Source organism: Caretta caretta, chromosome 1 (genome assembly GCF_965140235.1).
Source record: "Caretta caretta isolate rCarCar2 chromosome 1, rCarCar1.hap1, whole genome shotgun sequence".
NCBI classification, from domain to species: Eukaryota; Metazoa; Chordata; order Testudines; family Cheloniidae; genus Caretta; species Caretta caretta.
This window is the reverse complement of record NC_134206.1, coordinates 110,833,767-110,855,465: the sequence shown is the minus strand read 5'-3', so window position 1 is coordinate 110,855,465 and position 21,699 is coordinate 110,833,767. Positions and strand designations below refer to the sequence as shown.

The following is a 21,699-nucleotide window of genomic DNA, read 5'->3' as shown; positions in this document are numbered from 1 at the left end:
ACAAGATGATGATGATGTTGACTAGAAATGTCACCAGTGCTATTATATTTGAATGATACTTGTGCAAATTTAATAAGATTGTTGTTATGGTTTGAGGTCAAAAATCTAATTTGGTCTCTCCAAATTATAAATAGTCATTAAACTAACAAATTAATGCACACATTTCACCATGGTCATTTGAAAGTGTTGATGTTATTTTTTATCCCTATTTTTATGGTAACAGCACTACTTGATAGCACCACATCATACTTCATCTTAAGGTAGACATAATAAGCTTTCAAATTTATGTATGATGTGCATGTGTAGAGAGGGTGCATTACGTCAACCAAATTGGTGGTGTCTGCTGCTCACCTAAGGAAATGAGGGCCTCGACAAGATTTCTAGCTGTGTGTATAGAAAGGAAAAAATCAAATCTTAAGTGTTATGGGAGAAATGGCAAGATATGGACATGGCCATGATGGTGAGGCTCAAGAGATAGGAATCAGATTCATGTGCTGGGGAGTCAGGTATAGTGGTATTGTCAGCAGTGTTAGAAGATAGAGATGGGGTAGGTATGGGTCTAAAGAGTTCACGTTTGATCCCTGTTACTGGTGATCTATCCAAACAGGCTCTAGGTAGGCTGAGATGTGGGAACGGTCAGGAGTGGAAAGGCTATTCTGTAAGTTGCCACTCTAAAGACAGTAGTTGAATCTATGTGATATGATGAGCTCATCTAAATAAAAGAGGAGGAGGAGGAGGGGCCATAAACCGAACTTTAGGAAAGCAGGAATATAGTAGGATTACCCATTTAAAATACACTGAATCTCCAAAGAAGTAAGAGGAGAACCAGGAGAGGTCAGAGTTGCTGGGGACAAGATGCCATGAAAGGAGAGTATAACTGTATTAAAAGCAGCAGAAAAGTCAAGGAGAAATGGGATGGAATAGTGGCCCTGAGAGTCTGGTGACAGCAGTTTCAGTGAAGCAGAGTGGAAGCCAGATATGGGCTGGGGGTGATCTGTGGTGGAGCTGGAGGAGAGGACCACAAGGCAATGATTGTAAATGGTGCATCCAGTGAGTTTAGAAATGAAGACTAAAGATGGACCCAAGCTTGGAGTGGCCAGAGAGATGAAGGATCAACATTTTTGAGGCTGTAAGGACACTGAGTATGCTTGTATTGTGGGGGCAAGGAGCCAGAGAAATGATAGGGGTGTGGGGGGGAGCAGTGGACCCCTGGGTGCGTCTAAATGCTTTTCTTAACCCCTTCTACAGTTTTTAGCTGGTGGATGCTGCCTATAGCATGAGTACAGTGACAGTCCTTCAACTGCCTTTAAGTGTTTATTCAAATTAAGAATAATAGGTTTGATTCTCATGCACTCTTCGCTGCTCTGGCAGTGTAACTTAGCCTTATAGAGGGTGAAAATTACTTTCAGGCGACTTCATGTTGCCAAAGCTGTGTAGAGTGGCCATAACATAAATGACAATCTGGTCCAGTTTTGTGTGTGTGTTGGGCTTTTTGTTCTTTTGGTTGGGGGTCTGCACATGGTGGAATTCATAAACTGCCCTTTCATGAGATGGTCATCTATCCAAACAATAATTGGGGAGATTTTTCATATCCAGGTAAATCTCTCTTAGCAGCTTGCTTTTATAAAGCTTTCCTTCTGCCTTTGCAGAATACAGAGCCTAAAATCTCCCCCAGTCCTTTCTTCCTAAAAATTACAAACTGCTCTGAGAGTGAAACTGGGTTCTTCCCTTCGTATGCATCAGTGCCGGTAATAAAAGTTCTGCATAGTGAATTGTGCCTTCAGTTACATCTGTGCAGCCCCAATGTCTTTGGCTTTTGCCCTCAGTGATAAAATTAGTAAGCAGTTTTAATGTACAAGAAAGAATGGAATCCAATTCCCTTGCTTGTAGTTGTGTTGGATGTGCATTACCAATCAAATTAAAAAGTTGTCAAAACTTACATTTGCCCATGAGGGGAGCAGGTATGCCTCCGAATACACAAAAAGAATAGGAGTACTTGTGGCACCTTAGAGACTAACCAATTTATTCGAGCATAAGCTTTTGTGAGCTATAGCTCACTTCATCAGATGCATCCAATGAAGTGAGCTGTAGCTCACGAAAGCTTATGCTCGAATAAATTGGTTAGTCTCTAAGGTGCCACAAGTACTCCTATTCTTTTTGCAAATACAGACTAACACGGCTGTTACTCTGAAACCCATCCAAATACACAGGAGCAGATTTATTTAGTAAGAAAGTGCCTTTTGTACATGGTAACTTTTCAGAGTAAAAACACACTTCCAGAACTCTAGAACGTATATAGACAGGTCAGATATCCATATGAATATTGTTAAGCCAGTTGGTTACATTCAGCAGTTAGTGAGCTTGTGGAGTCCCCAACTTGACTTAGTTGGCGTGGATATAATCTCACTAAGCTGTTTTTGCTCTTTCCTCTCATACTGAGGGTCATGAGGAGCAGTCACTCCTTACTAAGTGCTCTTGCTTGTGGAATTCTAAATGTGTTGCTCTTGTCATCTGTTGTGCTAAAGTTATGGGTGAAGCTGCCAGCTCTACTTATTGTAAACAATTTCCAGGATAAAACCCTGCTCTGTTACTTGTAACTTTGCCAAACTACAGCCATTTGGGCTGAAATTTTCCATGCTGGGTTTTTGTCTCAGGCCAAATCTTTTTTTTTTTAATGTGTTTTTCTACAAAAACTGTTCAGCCATTTATGAGAGCAGAGAGGAAAATACTGTGTTTTGTCAATGTTAGTCTTACCATGGTTTCACAAAGAAGCTGTAGCACCTCTCAGCCTAGAAGCAGGGTTTGAAATTTGGCAGGGCAGGGGCTCTAAAGTCAGATGCCTTTTGCTGTTTCCATGAAAATGCACCAGATCTGCCTGAGTTATAAGCCTCTGAATGGCCATATGCAAATGCTCAGAGACTCATTAGCATTTGGCAGCTAAATTCTCCAAAGATTTTTGTCTGCACTGAGCATGTTCTAGCCCAGGACTGACCAGGACTTTTCCAGCAGTTGCTCATCCCAGCTGCTGTGGCACAGAGCAGCAAAACTGATAACAAAGCCATCTCTCCTGTGCTCTTTGCTCCTTCTGTTGGTACCTAGATAATGTGGAGGAGGAAGCAGCCTGACAAATACAGAAAGGCGAGTACCTGGATGGGACAGAGGCATGTTAGTGGAGGAGGTGAAAGGGGATAACGATAAATAGGAGAAGACTGAGCCAGACAGAAAGGGACAAGCTAGGGAGGTTTATGCTATAAGACCGGAGTAGAAGGGTCTGTAACCACTAAGAACACACTCCCTATCCAGGACTTGGAATTGAGCTCTTGATTCCTGAGTCTCTGCTGTCTAGTAAATGCAAAGTGTGTATCTTATCTGTTTCTAGTGGCTGGTCCACAGAGAGGATAATAGTGTACTATTTACTTCATTAATTCAAGTACTAGAGGTTTGTGGATCTGAAAGTTGCAACTCTGCTGCTCACCTACCTGGGATTCTCTATAGTTCCACATGATGCAATTTCTGTGTTTTTTCTGCTTTGCATTTTTAAAAAGTAGGAATATTCATTAAACCTATGTTAAAAGAACATTGAGGTTTCAAAGTCAAGCATTCTGAAGGCCAAAGGCTTAACATTGCTTGTTCACCCTTAATGCTGCCACCTTGTATGTGTACATTGTGATAGTCTTCACATTTTTTTCTTCCCCTCGCAGAATCCCTTCTTCAGGGTATAGGATGAATGACATTCACTGTATGAATTTGCTCTATGCTGAGCAAAGATATACTTGGGGAAATAGGGAGGGTTTGGTTTTGTTTTTTTAATCCAGACTTAATGAGCTTTTCTTGTTTTGCTAACTTTGTAGGTCAGCCTGTCCAAATCGCTCAGAGATACTACAAGCAGACTCGCAGAGTTAGGATGGCTACACAATAAAATAAGAAGATACACAGACCAGAGGAGCTTGGATCGTGCCTTTGGGCTTGTAGGTCAGGTATGTTGGCTGGGTTACAATACTTTGGTTTCATTCCCTTTAGGAACTGCTGGATCTAGAAATACAATATGGGAATGGTGGGGAGACTCTGGAGAATTCATAACTTGGAGTCGTTCCATATCATTTGACTTACTCCTGTGTGAACTGTCATTGTTGGCGATGGGCCAAAGTCTGGGTGTAGGGTAAAGGAACTCTCAGCTGAATCATAATAGGGTTCATTCTTGCTAGTCCTATGGAGCAGTCTTGCCCTTCTATCCCTAGTTGGGAGTGGCTCCTCCATAGACTTAAATTTAATTTTTTTAAAGTTTACTTTTATATTTAAAAAAAAAAATCCAGGAATGGCATAGTGACATTTCTGAGCTAATTAAAGTGTGCCCAATTGCATTGTTAGGAGAAAGATTCTGCTTTACTTTTGTAGTTCCCCCTGAAAAATGTGTAAGGGAACACTTGACTAGCTGATAGATGATGATCATTAATGATAAATAAAATACTGCACTACTGAGGCTAAATGCAAATCACCAGTTATCTGCTGCCATCTCTTCTGAATGCAACATCAAAAGAATGTCAATTTTTGTTTTTATAGGTTCCATCACCATGATTTATAATCTGCAGTAACATCACAGCTGCTGTAAAACCTAAAACCACATTTACCGCTAAGACATTCCCGTTTCCTCTCACTTGCTCCCTCTGTAAAACTGGATATTATCCCTTCTGAGTCGTCAGAAATGTTGTTGTCCCTGCCTCTAGCCATAAGATCCTACCTAATCTGCAAAGAAAGTGAAGTGCTCCTTCCTTCAGTCTAATTTTTCTTGAGGTCAGTAGAGACACTATGGTGCTTTCTACTTTTCTGTCGTTTTTATTCTGTCCCCTTCTGACTGTCTTTTTTTCATTCTAAATATATATATTTATATAAATATATATAATACAATATTAAAAATTGTTTTCTAAAGGCTAATACTGACATCCATGTTTTATTTGGCTGTGTGTGTGTGTGTTTGAGTGTTTGAGAATGTGAAAAAACTCTCAATTTCTAGGTGAGGTTTCCTACCCTCTTTCCTAGAATAGTTTCCTGCTTATGCTTATTTTCACTGTCTCTGGTTTTAGTTTTTCATTTTACAAAACAAGAGACTTTAAATTCATGAGTAAATTAAATGTTTATATCTCCGACATCAATTGCAAGTTTCAAGGCCTGTATAGAATGCTGTATAGGCCATCAAGTGTATCTGTATAGCTTTCCATTCATGATTTGTGTCTGAGACTAGCATTTGTGCGACTTCTATGGCACCAGTGTATGAAGATAAAGCTGTATAATTTACTTAAGTTGTCAGTAACTAGGCAAAAGATCATGTTTTATCATTCTTGAACACTTCTTTATTTGACAATTTCAGATGCTGCATGCTCAGCATTAAGAACTTATTATTGCAAATATACTGTGCAGTTGAAAGCCTCTTTAATTTGCTGGCTCAGAAAATCTCATCCTTATTTAGAGCACACAGAAAATTACACATTTATTTTAAACCTAAACCACCTGTATGTGTTCCTGTTAACCTAGCTTTTTGACTGAAATATGAGGGTCAGAAACTAGTCTGTCAGTTACTAGCAGTACGTGTTAGATACACTGCACATTGACCTTTTATTTTTCCACCTACGCTACTTAATTGTTGCTGCTTTTCCAGGATAATCAGCAGTGGAATATAATTACCTTACATGTTCACACATTCTCAAAGAAAATATCAAAGTAGGGTTGAGGTGCTAAGCATTTTAAATTCCCTCTTAAGCACAAGTTCTACTTTCCCCTTGAAACCCCTTCTTTCTGTGTTGTTAGCCATGTGAGACTTCTAGGATAATATCCAGTTTTCATTGCATACTTTATATTCCAAACCCTATTTTACCAGGTAATTGCAATTGGCACTGAATGCAAATTTGAACTATTAAAGTTAATTTCTTTTACAATAATCTGATGTCCAGTATGACTGTAAATGCTTTGAGTATTGAAGTTAGAAATGTTTAACATAAGGAATGTGGAGAAGTAACATTTAACTAGTGCCTTTGAATGTTATCTTACTATAGACCCTACTTTGCCCTTCAGTTTAATAGGCACTGCTTTGGTAGATTACTAAATTGTACTGGAGAAACAAGTGAGAAGAAATGGAAAGTAGGGTTATATGTCGTGGAGTTTTTATTCTTCAGCAATCTGTACATAACTCTTGACCCCTCTCTGGATTAGCATAAATTTATTGTCGCGCATTTCTCTTTCTCATAAAATCAAATTGAAGAGAGAAACACTTTCACTTACTTTAGACATTTGATCCTATCCTTTAGACTGGTCACATTTTTCTTAATCTGGAAAGAAGATGATTCTTTTGATAAGGGACTTAAATTTATGGAAGGAAAATTGGGATTTCTCTTACTTCTGTCAGTAATAATTATTCAGTGGGGTACACCTAAGGTAGCAAATAGTTAGTTTACTTTTACAGAGTACTGTTAGCTCCAGTTTTTTACTTTGGATTTGCTTGACTTGGTTTTAGGCTGAAGGGGGTAGGGAGTAGAAAAATTTCCCTTAGCTGCATATGATGTAGCAGACTTCTTTATGTAAATTTACTAACCTGGACTGTTTCCAGTTAAATCTGTGAAGGCATATATCAAAATTGCTGATTTACTTTGATTAGCAAAGTAGTTTAGATATTTCATAAAGTGTTAGTCATTTGTTACTTGAAATAGATTAAAAAGCAACACACACTTCTGTCACAGTTCAAGAATGGTAATCAATTTTTGAAAATTAAATTAATCTTTTTAGCCTACTGTGCTAAACAGAATTAATAAATAGTGATAATGGAGAATATTTCATATCCTCTCCTAGATCTATTTCTACCCAAATAATAATAAAAAAATGTCTGGCAAAATGTTTTCAACTGCCATTAGAAAAATATTTAATCAAAACTGTAGTTCAGTTATTTTTTGGTTATACTCTAGCAATATAGGCCTTCTTGGAAGAAGATGACAAAATGGTCTGTGATGCTTTTGCTTCTGATGGAGTGTTGTATTTGCAACTGCTCAAAGCTCATTTAAGTCAATGAAAGTCTTTCTGTTGCAGTGGTTTTCAAAATTTTTAGGCCCTTTCCAAATAATGTAGTCTACTGTGTACCCCCATCTGAGAGAGGGACATAATGTACCTTTGATTAGATTGCCAAATCTTACTAAATAGAATCATAGAATATCAGGGTTGGAAGGGACCTCAGGAGGTCATCTAGTCCAACCCCCTGCTCAAAGCAGGACCAATCCCCAATTAAATCATCCCAGACAGGGCTTTGTCAAGTCTGACCTTAAAAACTTCTAAGGAAGGAGATTCTACCAGGTAGCGCATTCCAGTGTTTCACCACCGTCCTAGTGAAAAAGTTTTTCCTAATATCCAACCTAAACCTCCCCCACTGCAACTTGAGACCATTACTCCTTGTCCTGTCATCTGCTACCATTGAGAACAGTCTAGAGCCATCCTCTTTGGAACCCCCTTTCAGGTAGTTGAAAGGAGCTATCAAATCCCCCCTCATTCTTCTCTTCTGCAGACTAAACAATCCCAGTTCCCTCAGCCTCTCCTCATAAGTCATGTGTTCCAGACCCCTAATCATTTTTGTTGCCCTTCGCTGGACTCTCTCCAATTTCTCCACATCCTTCTTGTAGTGTGGGGCCCAAAACTGGACACAGTACTCCAGATGAGGCCTCACCAATGTCAAATAGAGGGGGACGATCATGTCCCTCGATCTGCTCGCTATGCCCCTACTTATACATCCCAAAATGCCATTGGCCTTCTTGGCAACAAGGGCACACTGCTGACTCATATCCAGCTTCTCGTCCACTGTCACCCCTAGGTCCTTTTCCGCAGAACTGCTGCCTAGCCATTCGGTCCCTAGTCTGCAGCTGTGCAGTGGGTTCTTCCGTCCTAAGTGCAGGACCCTGCACTTATCCTTATTGAACCTCACCAGATTTCTTTTGGCCCAATCCTCCAATTTGTCTAGGTCCCTCTGTATCCTATCCCTGCCCTCCAGCGTATCTACCACTCCTCCCAGTTTAGTATCATCCGCAAATTTGCTGAGAGTGCAATCCACACCATCCTCCAGATCATTTATGAAGATATTGAACAAAACCGGCCCCAGGACCGACCCCTGGGGCACTCCACTTGACACCGGCTGCCAACTAGACATGGAGCCATTGATCATTACCCGTTGAGCCCGACAATCTAGCCAACTTTCTACCCACCTTATAGTGCATTCATCCAGCCCATATTTCCTTAACTTGCTGACAAGAATACTGTGGGAGACCGTGTCAAAAGCTTTGCTAAAGTCAAGAAACAATACGTCCACTGCTTTCCCTTCATCCACAGAACCAGTAATCTCATCATAGAAGGCGATTAGATTAGTCAGGCATGACCTTCCCTTGGTGAATCCATGCTGACTGTTCCTGATCACTTTCCTCTCATGTAAGTGCTTCAGGATTGATTCTTTGCTCCATGATTTTTCCAGGGACTGAGGTGAGGCTGACTGGCCTGTAGTTCCCAGGATCCTCCTCCTTCCCTTTTTTAAAGATTGGCACTACATTAGCCTTTTTCCAGTCATCCGGGACTTCCCCCGTTCGCCACGAGTTTTCAAAGATAATGGCCAATGGCTCTGCAATCACATCCACCAATTCCTTTAGCACTCTCGGATGCAACTCGTCCGGCCCCATGGACTTGTGCACGTCCAGCTTTTCTAAATAGTCCCTAACCACCTCTTTCTCCACAGAGGGCTGGCCATCTATTCCCCATGTTGTGATGCCCAGCACAGCAGTCTGGGAGCTGACCTTATTCGTGAAAACAGAGGCAAAAAAAGCATTCAGAGTAACAGCCGTGTTAGTCTGTATTCGCAAAAAGAAAAGGAGTATTTGTGGCACCTTAGAGACTAACCAATTTATTTGAGCATGAGCTTTCGTGAGCTTCAGCATCCGATGAAGTGAGCTGTAGCTCACGAAAGCTCATGCTCAAATAAATTGGTTAGTCTCTAAGGTGCCACAAGTACTCCTTTTCTTTTTGCAAAAAAAGCATTGAGCACATTAGCTTTTTCCACATCCTCTGTCACTAGGTTGCCTCCCTCATTCATTAAGGGACCCACACTTTCCTTGGCTTTCTTCCTGTTGCCAACATACCTGAAGAAACCCTTCTTGTTACTCTTGACATCTCTCGCTAGCTGCAGCTCCAGGTGTGATTTGGCCCTCCTGATTTCATTCCTACATGCTCGAGCAATATTTTTATATTCTTCCCTGGTCATATGTCCAACCTTCCACTTCTTGTAAGCTTCTTTTTTATGGTGAAATCCTAGCGGATCTTAAACGTTAAGCCAAGCTGGTCGCCTGCCATATTTACTATTCTTTCGACTCATCGGGATGGTTTGTCCCTGTAACCTCAACAGGGATTCCTTGAAATACAGCCAGCTCTCCTGGACTCCTTTCCCCTTCATGTTAATCCCCCAGGGGATCCTACCCATCCATTCCCTGAGAGAGTCGAAGTCTGCTTTCCTGAAGTCCAGGGTCCGTATCCTGCTGCTTACCTTTCTTCCTGTGTCAGGATCCTGAACTCAACCAACTCATGGTCACTGCCTCCCAGATTCCCATCCACTTTTGCTTCCCCCACTAATTCTTCCCGGTTTGTGAGCAGCAGGTCAAGAAAAGCTCCCCCCCTAGTTGGCTCCTCTAGCACTTGCACCGGAAATTATCCCCTACGGTTTCCAAAAACTTCCTGGATTGTCTATGCACTGCTGTATTGCTCTCCCAGCAGATATCAGGAAAATTAGTCACCCATGAGAACCAGGGCGTGCGATCTAGTAGCTTCTGCGAGCTGCCGGAAGAAAGCCTCATCCACCTCATCCCCCTGGTCCGGTAGTCTATAGCAGACTCCCACCACTACATCACTCTTGTTGCTCACACTTCTAAACTTAATCCAGAGACACTCAGGTTTTTCTGCAGTTTCGTACCGGAGCTCTGAGCAGTCATACTGCTCCCTTACATACAGTGCTACTCCCCCACCTTTTCTGCCCTGCCTGTCCTTCCTGAACAGTTTATAACCATCCATGACTGTACTCCAGTCATGTGAGTTATCCCACCAAGTCTCTGTTTTTCCAATCACGTCATAATTCCTTGACATCACCAGGACCTCCAGTTCTCCCTGCTTGTTTCCAAGGCTTTGTGCATTCGTATATAAGCACTTGAGATAACCTGCTGATCGCCCCTCATTCTCACTATGAGGCAGGAGCCCTCCCCTCACAGACATTCCTGCCTGTGCTTCCTCACGGTATCCTGCTTTCCCACTAAATAAAATACATTGTCTGCCATTATAGGATTTTTCTTTCTTTCCCCGATGAGAGCCCGCGTACCCCACTTTGAAAACCATTATTCTATTGATTTCTTTGAGCTTTGGGTCAGGCCTTTGTAAATTTGACCACATCATCATGGAGTACACCTTTCAGACTATTTACACTTTTCATTGTTCTTGGTCTTCCTTTCTTAAGTGTCAGGTGAGGAGTGGCGAGCAGTTATCGCGTGTTCCAATGCCAAAATATACAATACTAATTTAAATAAGCAGCACCTAAAGAGGGAATATTAATTCTTTTCAAAGCATGACAGAAGAATGTACTGTCATGATGTATACAAACCTCTTCTTTATATTAGATACTAGTCTTTAACTGTATGTTTTTATTATTTAACGTTTATATTGCGGTCATGCCTAGAGGTCTCAATCAAGTTGAGATCCTTTTGTGCTAGGCACTGTACAAACACTGCAAATGCCATTCTTGCTCCCAAGAAGTCTATAGTCTTCATAGAACTGATATGAACAATGCTATTGTACTTCTACTATTATTTTTAACCATTTGAGAACCCAATTACTTAGGGTATTGATGTCAGAATTTAGACTGTCAGTAGAATTAAGTTGGCAACCAGCAGAAATTTTCTTGTTCCCTGACTGACAATGTATATACCGGTTAGCTGCATGCTGAAGAGACAGGCAGCAGTTGGTGCATTCATATAATCTTTCTGGATGATACCTAATTTGACTTTCTTAAAGACACTTTAGTTAGGTTTGTGGTTTTTAAAAAAGACGCAATCTTAATATCCGTGTTTTAAAATGTTAGATAAAAGTGAAAATGGAAATAGCATTTATTTGATTTTTTTTTTCCCCCCCTTCAGAGTTTTTGTGCTGCCTTACACCAGGAACTCAAAGAATACTACAGGCTTCTCTCTGTTTTACACTCCCAGGTAAATTAATACTTCTGATTGGTTAATGAGTTCACCCTTTGGTGTTTACAAATCACTTCTAGAAGATTGTGACTTTTGGTTAGACAGTTTTTATTTAGCTAATTGATACAATATGAGCATTGTAAAAGCAGAAATCTGGCTGGTGAAGGGTCTAACTATGTGGGCGTCCGGCAACTATGAAGTAAGACACCAGGTGTGTCACTCTGAAGCCTGGAATGTCTATAGCGATTGTATGAAGTAATGGAAACGGCTACAAGCATGGTTGAGGACTCGTATGTTCAGAATATCATCAGGTTGAATCATCACTCAGTTTTGCAGTTTACCATCCAATTTTTAAATTCTCAGCCATTTTGGTTTCATGAATTAAATCTGTGCACGTTTCTTCTTTTAGTGCTTGTATATGTCCATTACAGTGTAGGTCTGTGCATGCCTCTTTGCACTGGTGCAAGAGAGTTTTCCTTAGTGGTACCTGTAGAGGTGGCCCTGCCCACTGCCAAGCTCCATGTGTTGGAAAGTGAGGGTAGAAAGGGTGGAGTCACCCCACCCTCAGTTCTTTCTCACAAAAAAGTTTGTGGTCAGAGTCAGTGTTCGTAGTGGTACTCTTTTAAGCAAAAAAAAAAATATATATTTAATTTCTAACTTTCATTAATCTATTTTTTAGTATTTTATTTGGATTATTTTAGTTTTCAGGCTAATGTTTGCTTAGCAGGACCTCTGGGCCCCACCCAGTACTGGGATAACCCTATACCAAAGTCCCTGAGGATCAAGCCTTGCATGGGCTGCAGAAAACCTGTGCCCATCAGTTTCCCAATTTGTACTATCTGAAGTGCTTGGAGGAGGGTCATGTTAGAGACAGGTGCTCCATTTACCATGCTTTTAAGACCAAAACAAAAACTGAGGGGGGGTGTCTCCACTGCATCCTGGTGAAGATAGCCCTGAGACTGGCTTTGGAATGCCCTTGGTCGTTGAAGGGAAGCTCTTCAGTAACCCTTCTCAAAATGCTTCCCCAGCATTACCACCAGAGCAGAGCCCCATCACCAGGTCCATTATCTTTGAAGTCTAGGGCTTCTGAACAGTCTTGACCAATGTTTTCCCCAGGAATTGAAATTAAAGGGGGTGTTTGAATTTGCCAGGGGGGTTCGAAAATGACTAAATTGACAACACTGCCTAGTTGACCGCTAGGGGGAGATGGGGTGTTCAGGCGGCTGTAGGGAAATCCTTGGTCCTGACCTCTGAAACATAAGAATAATTCAGTACTGGTTCTTCGAAGTCCAGAGCTGGGGATTCCTCCGCAGAACTTCGGCCTGGTACCGATGATCAAGTGCTCCCCTTGGTTTGCCATTCCCTGGTACCAACTCATCCAGACAGACCTGAGTGCCCTCTCAGGGACTGTTGAGATTGGCAACTTCATTGACGATGATAAAGTAATCCTTCATTTTTGCAGGTCAACAGCCTATATTGTTCTCACTACTCCGCGGGCTAATGCCGCGGCCAGAGACTTACTGTGCATGTCGGTACTGCCTTTTCCCTTGTTTCAAGGACCCACCTATGGGATCGGTACAGCAATTGAGATCATCGGCGCTGGAGCACTCCAGTTGTGCATTGCCTTCCTTGGTACCTATCCCTGCCTCATCTTTGGGGTCGGTAACAACTCCTTCACAATTCACATTGCCAGTGGCTAGGAAGCCTTCCATGTTACGTCCACTATTGTGCCCTGGATGTACATCTTGGTCACAGTTACAGAGGACAAATCTTGGTACCACCCAACACTAGCCCTTGGACTGCTGGCTCTTGGGTGCTTTGGTACCGAGAGTCTAAGAGCTTCTTCCTGCCCTTGTTCCCATGCTTGTTGGTGGAGTTCTGAGATGACTTCTAGAGACTGGGAAGCTTGAGCCAGGAGTGCCTGGTATCATACTAGCCCCCTCAGTGATCCTATCGGATGCTATGGGGGATGCCTCTAGCATCTAGATTTACTTCACCGATCCCTCACTCTAGTAAATCTATGGGGGGACCCTTCTCCTACCAGTACTGACAAATTAGTCAGGGTCTGTACAAATCCACCAGTGGATGCTGCAGCCCTCGTTTTTTCTCATCTATCCTGGAGCCACAATCTCTCTCTTGGTACCACAGAAGCAGCCTAGAGAATGTTCTCCCTTAGTACCTCCACGGCCATCGTCGTCATTGCCCGATGAAGCCTTGGTATTGGTACTGTATGTCTCTAAGGTGCATCAGGAGCCCTGCAGAAGGACGTCAGCTTCTTCTCTGAGTGATTGCTCATGTCCATTGCATTGTAGGTATGTTCATGCCTCGTGCACAGTTGTTGAAGATTTTTTCCCTCAGTAGTACCTGTTAGGGCCATGTGAGCACCCTCTGCTGCCTAGGACCACTGCACGCAGGATAACAGGTGGAGCTGCCCTTGACTCCTTTTAGTTCCTTTCTGCTGCCCAGGACTGTTGTTGGAGCTGCTATCCTTGGATTTGCAAGTTCTGCCCTCTTTAGTGTAAATAGTACCTGTTGTGTTAGTTTTGGTTTAGAGGTTTTATACATAATTTAGATACAAGAGTAAATTTAGATTATTATGTAGTAGCATGGATTCACCAGTTCCCATTTGGGTACCAGTACCAGACCCATGCCTTGTTCTCCTGGCTTCAAGTCCTGTCATTCATGTAACAAGTGTATGCCAATGAGTGACCCGCACCCCAGTTGCCTTAAGTGTCTGGGACAGGTACGTGTGAGTGACCAATGTCAGATTTGTAGGGGGTTCAAACCCTGCTCAAAGAAAGACAGGGCAACCTGACTCAAGTATTTGCTCATGGAGTATGTTTTGCCGAGCGTCAGAGCCTTCTGCACAGAGCACATACCAAGCATGTCCTCATCTCTTAGGGTGCTCCCTCTGCTCTGACTGAGTTGAGAGGCAGATCTTCATTGCCTGTACTGAAGAAGAGGCAAGTTTTAACACTTGGTACTGAGATCTTAAATCTTCCGTGAAAGCACTGAGTGGAGACAAGGACACAGAAGTGTTCTTAGAGAGGCACTCCCAGAAACAATCCTTAAGCCAATACTCCTGAGGGAATTCTGCACCAAAAAAAAAATTCTGGCACAATATTTTAAAATTCTGCAAAATTCTGCAAATTTTGTCAATAAATAAATAAATGTGGAGGCTCCAGCATGGCAGTGGGGAGCACAGGCCACTGGTTGCATGGAGGTGGGAAATCACCCTGCGCCTGCCTTCCCCCTCCACCCCCCAAAACAAGGAACTTGGTGGTGAGGCTGTACCCGACCCTGACACAGCGCAAGGGTCAGGCCTGCCCCAGAAATACCCTCTGTGCCAGGTGTGGACAGAGAGGCTCACCCTAGCAGGATCCAAGTGTAGAGGGGCTTGTTACGGGGTAAGAGGGTTTAATGTGGGGCAGTCTGGGTGCGGGCGGCTCAGTTGGGGGATCTGGATGCACAGGGGCTCGTTGTGGGATTGCAGGGGCAATGGGACTTGGCCAGCGGGTCCAGGTGATGGTGGTTGGAGCTCAAATAGGGTAGGGGTTCGATGGGCCTGCTAATGGGGGAGCCCCAGCTGGATGCCCTATGCTGGAATCCTGCTCCCCTTGCTGTCCCTGATTCCCTTATTCCCTTCTCTTCCCCATCCCCTCCCCATTCCTTCCCCACTGGCTCTTTCCACCACCCTGCCTCACTGTGGGGACTCACTGTTGTACAGAAAACAGGATGGCTCCCAGCATACGGAAGGGGAGCATGAACAACACTAGGACCCAGAAGGCAGTGTCCAGCTGCAAAGTCAGCAGAGCCGGGCGGCAGTCTCTTTCAGCTGGGCAGCTCTGCACTTGCAGAAATGGGGGTGGGGTGCGGGGGGTGGCATGTGACCTGTGTGCCATACTCTTGTGCCACACCTCCTCTTCTTTGTTGCCTGATGAGGTGGTGGTAAGAGTCTGCTTATCCCCCACCTGATGATTTCAGAGCTCATCACGACTTGGTGAGGAGAGTGGCTGCAGCTCTGGGCATCCAACTGGAAGAGGTACAGGAAAAGTCTTAAGGGTTGATGGACGTTTTCGTCTCGGCGGGACCATCTAGGGTAGCTCTCCTTAATAATGAGGCTATCCAGGAGCCTGTCAAGGTATTGTGTCAGACCCAGTCTTCCCCTATCTCCCACTGCAAAAAGGATGGGGAGAAGATATGTCCCTTTACAGGGATTTGAACACTTTTATAACCCTCCTTCTCTTGGCTTCCTGGTAGTCTCTGGTGCTAATGAAAAAGAGAGGCAGGGACACCTGGCCTCAACATCTAAAAGGAAAGAAGCAAGATCATCCGGCTCAACGGGTAATGATCAATGGCTCCATGTCTAGTTGGCAGCTGGTATCAAGCGGCGTGCCCCAAGCATCGGTCCTGGGGCCAGTTTTGTTCAATATCTTCATTAATGATCTGGAGGATGGCGTGGATTACACCCTCAGCAAGTTTGCAGATGGCACTAACCTGGGCAGAGTGGTAGATATCTTGGATGGTAGAGATAGGATACAGTGACGTAGACAAACTAGAGGATTGGGCCAAAAGAAATCTGATGAGGTTCAACAAGGACAAGTACAGACTTCTGCGCTTAGGACGGAAGAATCCTATGCACTGCTACAGACTAGGGACAGAGTGGCTAGGCAGCAGTTCTGCAGAAAAGGACCTAGGGGTTACAGTGGATGAGAAGCTGGATATGAGTCAAGAGTGTGCCCTTGTTGCCAAGAAGGCTAATGGCATTTTGGGCAGTATAAGCAGGAGCATTGCCAGCTGATTGAGGGAAGTGATCATTCCCCTCTAGTCGGCATTGGTGAAGCCTCATCCAGAGTAGTGTGTCCAGTTTTGGGCCCCACACTACAAGAAGGATCTGGAAAAATTGGAAAGAGTCCAGCGGAGGACAACAAAAATGATTAGGGGGCTGGAGCACATGTTTTATGAGGAGAGGCTGAGGGAACTGGCACTGTTTAGTCTTCGGAAGAGAAGAATGAGGGGGGATTTGATAGCTGCTTTCAACTACTGAAAGGGGGTTCCAAAGAGGATGGATCTAGATTGTTCTCAGTGGTAGCAGATGACAGAACAAGGAGTAATGGTCTCAAGTTGCAGTGGGGGAGGTTTAGATTGGATATTAGGAAAACCTTTTTCACTAGGAGGGTGGTGAAGCACTGGAATGGGTTACCTAGGGAGGTGGTAGAATCTCTTTCCTTAGAGGTTTTTAAGGTCAGACTTGACAAAGCCCTGGCTGGGAAGATTTAGTTGGGGATTGGCCCTGCTTTGAGCAGGGGGTTGGACTAGATGACCTCCTGCGGTCCCTTCCAACCCAGATATTCTATGAAAGAAGCTGTACCTATTCAGAAGAAAGCTTTATTCCACTGGAGGTTTATAGCTTAGAATAGCAAACCAGCAGTCTCTCGTAGGTCAGTACAATTTTAGTCTGTGGGTCAATTTAAGGACAGATTTCTGGATGAGGTAAAACAGGAGTTCACTGCTGTGGTGGTGAAGAGAAAGTTATTTGCTGGAATGGCCTTGCAGGCAAGTCTAGCTGTGATGGCCTCTGCATTTTGAGCTATGGCTTTCATCATCACTATGCAGTACTCATCTTGCTGGCAGTTGACCGGTCTTCCCCCCAGAGGTTCAACAAGCTATCCAAGATCTCTCATTTGAAGGCCCCTCACTCTTTTCTGAAAAGACTTACAAGAGGCTATGTGGTCTTAAGGATTCAAGGGTGACCCTTAGTCTCTGGTGATTTATACCAGCAACAAAAAGAGAGCAGTTCCACCCTCAGCAGTCCCAGTGATCTTTGCCTTTCATCCCTCCAGATCTGTCCAGAAATAATGGCAAAAGTTACAAGAGGCATCTTTCTCTTCCTTCCTCTTCTGCAGCTGCCAGTTCATCTAGGCAACTGGGTCCTCTTAACAAACATTTTGACCCATGGGTCAAAAGCAGTCTGTCATTCCTCAGCGTACCGTCATTCCTCAACGTACCATCTTTTTCCACCCCAGTATTTGCCAACCATCTGTCCCACTTCCTGACTGCTTGGGCCCACATCACTAGAGATAAGTGGGTCCTAAGCATGGTGGTACTGGGATACACCTTCCGATTTGTTTCTCTCCCTCCTTCCTATCCCCTTTCTCTGTCCCTCTTTAGGGACCACTCTCACAAGAATGTGTTGCTTCAGGAGGTCCAGTTTCTCATTCTCCTCCTGTGGGGGCCATACAGGAAGTTCCCTTGTTGTTTAGGAGATGGGATTTTATTCCCAATACTTCCTAATCCCGAAAGCAAAGGGGGCAGGTTGGGGGTCTCAGGTCTATTTTAGATCTAAGATAGCTAAACAAATTCCTAAAGAAAATAAAATTCTGGGTGGTCACTCTAGCTTCTATTATCCCTTCCCTAGATTCTTCCAGTGACTGGTATGCAGCTCTTGACTTAAAAGATGCACATTTTCACATGGCTATTCACCAGAGCCGCTGAAAATTCCTCAGGTTCATGATCAATAAATCTCACTACCAATTCACAGTGCTGCCCTTTGGTCTGTCAGTAGTTCCTCATGTTCACAAAGTGCATGGCTGTGGTAGCAGCATTCCTGCGAAAGTCAGCCATCTACATATTCCCCTACATAGATGACTGGCTAGTAAGAGGCCAGTCCAGGTCTCAGGTACTGCCCTGGCTACTATACAGTCCAAACGTCACGTGCAGGTCGTTGTCCACCAAATCCTGAGTCTCCAACATTCTGGGCCTAAAATTGAACAAACAGCTCAGACAGGAATACTATCCTTTCCAGCAGCCTGACCAATCCAAGAGGAGGCAAAGATCACAAAGAGAGAAGCCCTTGCCTTTCTCTTCATCTCAGCAATCAAAGGCCTCCAAGCTGTCATTTTGACTTTTTAGGTTGAGGACTGTGTACTATCCAGTCTGGATCTCACTGGTCCTTCCCCACCTTTCTGGGACAGGTTGTCCCATTTTCTCTGTGCTTGGTAATTCATTGTCTGTCTCAAAGAACTGGGTGCTCAGCATAATGGAATCTGGATGGAAATTCCCTCCTTCCTCTCCCACCTATTACCCAGTCCCTCTTCAGGGATCCCTTTCACTAGTCTGTTCTAAGACAAGAAGTACAGGCTCTATATTCTTTGGAACCATAGAGGGCATGCTCTTGTGTCATCAGGGCAGGGAATTTTATTCCCATACCTTCTGATACCCAAAGACAGAGGTGGTCTCAGACCATGCTAGACATTTAGAACCTCAGCTAATACGTCAAGAAGATGAAGTTTTGTATGGTGTCCTTAGCTACGATCATCCCTTCCCTCGATCCAGAAGAATATTAAACTGCCTTCAACTTTCAGGACACACATTTCTAAGAGGCGATCCATCCTGGCCACAGGAGGTTCCTCATGGCCAGTGTAGGAGACTACCATTACAAATTAACCATCTTACCCTTCAGTCTGTTGTCAGCTCTGAGAGTATTTAACAAATGCATGTGATAGTGGCAGCTTGCCTACCCAAAAGAGACCAATCTATAGCCTTATCTGGATGAGTGATGGCTGACAGAAATCTCATTCATTGAGGTGTGTTGGGCATGGAATCATAGGACTGGAAGGGACTTCGAGAGGTCATCTAGTCCAGTCCCCTGGATGTATGCTGCTTAAACATTTACACAGTTACCGGATACACTGTCCATATGCTGATAGCTTCAATCCCTGAAAACCAGAGACAGCCAACAAAACACCCTGCTGCAGATGGCCGTGTTATGACCCACTGTGCCTCCCTGGGACCTGTGACTCCTCCAATTCTTGCTCCGGAGTCTTGGCCACATAAGTCAGTTTGCATAGATTATCCATGGCTTCATTCCTTGAGCCCTGTTCCAGAATAACAAGGATGAAGAGAGAATTTAACCTGTGAAACTCAGGGTGGTCTTAGTGTTTGTGTGGTGGGGAGGGGGAACAGAGGGAATGATGAACCTCAGTGAGGCTGAAACAACAATGGCAATGGCTTGCTCCCATGGTCTTTTCGAGGCCCCAGTCTCCTACCAGCTAAGTAAAGAAAAAATCAATTTACATTGGCTTCTGGTACCAGAGACCATTCTAGATTGCATCAGGTCACAGATATTCACTGTATAACAAGCCTCCACATTCATCTTGTCCTAGTTAATCTTCTGTATTGTTTGAGTCCAGACAACAGGTTTGACACTGCAGTTAGGAGACCTGTTCCAATAGCCTTTCATCCTCTCTTCTGACACCATCTCTTCCCTGTCTCTTTGGAGAAGGGTTTGTGAGGTTCTATGACGCCTGGTGTAAAGAAATTGCTTCAGATTGCTGAGTACCCAGAAGCCTTAATTCAAAGTTACTCCATATACAGATCCTCATCAGACTGCCTCCCAACCCTTGTTACCCATCCCTCTTTAGGAATACACTCATAAGAATGGCTATACTTGGTCAGACCAAAGGTCCATCTAGTCCAGTAGCCTGTCTTTTGACAGTGTCCAATGTCAGGTGCCCCAGAGAGAATGAACAGAACAGGTAATCATCAAGTGATCCATCCTTTGTTGCCCATTCCCAGCTTCTGGTAAACGGAGGCTAGGGAAACCATCCCTGCCCATCCTGGCTAATAGCCATTGATGGACCTATCCTACATGAACTTATCTAGTTCTGTTTTGAACCCTGTTATAGTCTTGGCCTTCACAACATCCTCTGGCAAGGAGTTCCACGGGTTGACTGTGCATTGTGTGAAAAAATACTTCCTTTTGTTTGTTTTAAACCTGCTGCCTATTAACTCACGGAAGTTACTCTCTTCTGACTTATACTTCTAATCTCTATGAAGCTTGATGGCCTCCACCCAATCTTAGATGTAAGAAGTCTAAACAAATACATCAGAACTTCAGAATTCAGGATGATCACCATAGGGAATCGATGATTGATCTCCATACCAACGAGGCTATGTGGCTCTTGACTTGAAAGATGTCTACTTTCACGTTGGTACAGAGCAGTTGCACAGGAATACCTGAGCTTTTGCTGAAGAGAAAAACTGTCCCCTCCAAGAAGTCAGTAGTGCAGGGTATTTTTTTTTTTTCAAAGTCTCTGGCTGTAATGACAGCCCACCTAAGAAAGAGTACATGTTTTTCCATATTTTAAAGGACTGGGTTCTCAAGGCCAGATCACAGCAGGGCTCTTCTGTTCTCTTGATCTAACATACCATTTTGGACTCAGAATCAACCGGCAAAATTTGAAACTGTTCACTTGTCAGGAACTCTCCTTTTGTAGGAGCAGTATATTTTGAATATAAACAACTTCTGCAGCCCTAGTCATGACAGACACCTCCAAACTAGGATGGGCAGCCTGCTTCCAAGATTTACACACATGGATTCTGCAGTCAGGCCAGGGCCTAGTCCTAAGTGCTGTCATTTTGAAGCCTTTTTCTTTGTTTGTTTGTTTTTTAGTTCAGACAGCCAAATCCTGAATTGCTGTTTCGTTGATTGATTAGAGACTACTGCCAACCTTACAGCACAGGTTACCCTGCTGCAAGCAAGCAGCCAAACCTGGCGGACGAAGGCAGAGAGCACCTGCAATATCACATGTGACCCTCAAGGGGGCACTGCAGAGCAGCCCTACCTCCCACACAGAACTAGTGATCTCTCTCTCTCCCGCCATCCATCTCCACCCTCAGACAAACAGGGGCTTGGGACACTATTCCTTACCCATCCTGGCTAATAGCCATTCATGGACTTAACCTCCATGAATGTATCCAGTTCTCTTTTAAACCCTGTTATAGTCCTAGCCTTCACAACCTCCTCCGGCAAGTCCACAGGTTGACTGTGCGCTGTGTGAAGAAGAACTTCCTTTTATTTGTTTTAAACCTGCTGCCCATTAATTTCATTTGGTGGCCCTTAGTTCTTATGGTATGGGAACAAATGGATTCTCTTTCTCCACACCACTCATGATTTTATATACCTCTATCATACCCCGCCTTAGTCTCCTCTTTTCCAAGCTGAAAAGTCCTAGCCTCTTTAATCTCTCCTCATATGGGACCCATTCCAAACCCCTAATCATTTTAGTTGCCCTTTTCTGAACCTTTTCCAATGCCAGTATATCTTTTTTGAGATGAGGAAACCACATCTATACGCAGTATTCAAGATGTGGGCATACCATGGATTTATATAAGGGCAATAAGATATTCTCCGTCTTATTCTCTATCCCTTTTTTAATGATTCTTAACATCCCGTTTGCTATTTTGACTGCCACTGCACACTGCATGGATGTCTTCAGAGAGCTATCCACGATGACTCCAAGATCTTTCTCCTGATTAGTTGTAGCTAAATGATATTGTATGTATAATTGGGGTTATTTTTTCTATGTGCATTACTTTACATTTATCCACATTAAATTTCATTTGCCATTTTGTTGCCCAGTCCCTTAGTTTTGTGAGATCTTATTGAGGTTCTTCACAG

General features: G+C 43.6%; 1 protein-coding gene across 1 annotated transcript in view; it reads left to right on the top strand.

Annotated features, from left to right (window-relative positions):
- Nucleotides 1-21,699, top strand: part of TUBGCP3 (tubulin gamma complex component 3) — a 122,250-nt gene that overhangs the window by 39,549 nt on the left and 61,002 nt on the right. The window contains exons 8-9 of the mRNA XM_048855426.2: nucleotides 3,852-3,977; nucleotides 11,187-11,255. Of these exons, the coding sequence (XP_048711383.1) occupies nucleotides 3,852-3,977; nucleotides 11,187-11,255 (195 nt within the window). The remainder of the gene's footprint in view (nucleotides 1-3,851; nucleotides 3,978-11,186; nucleotides 11,256-21,699) is intronic.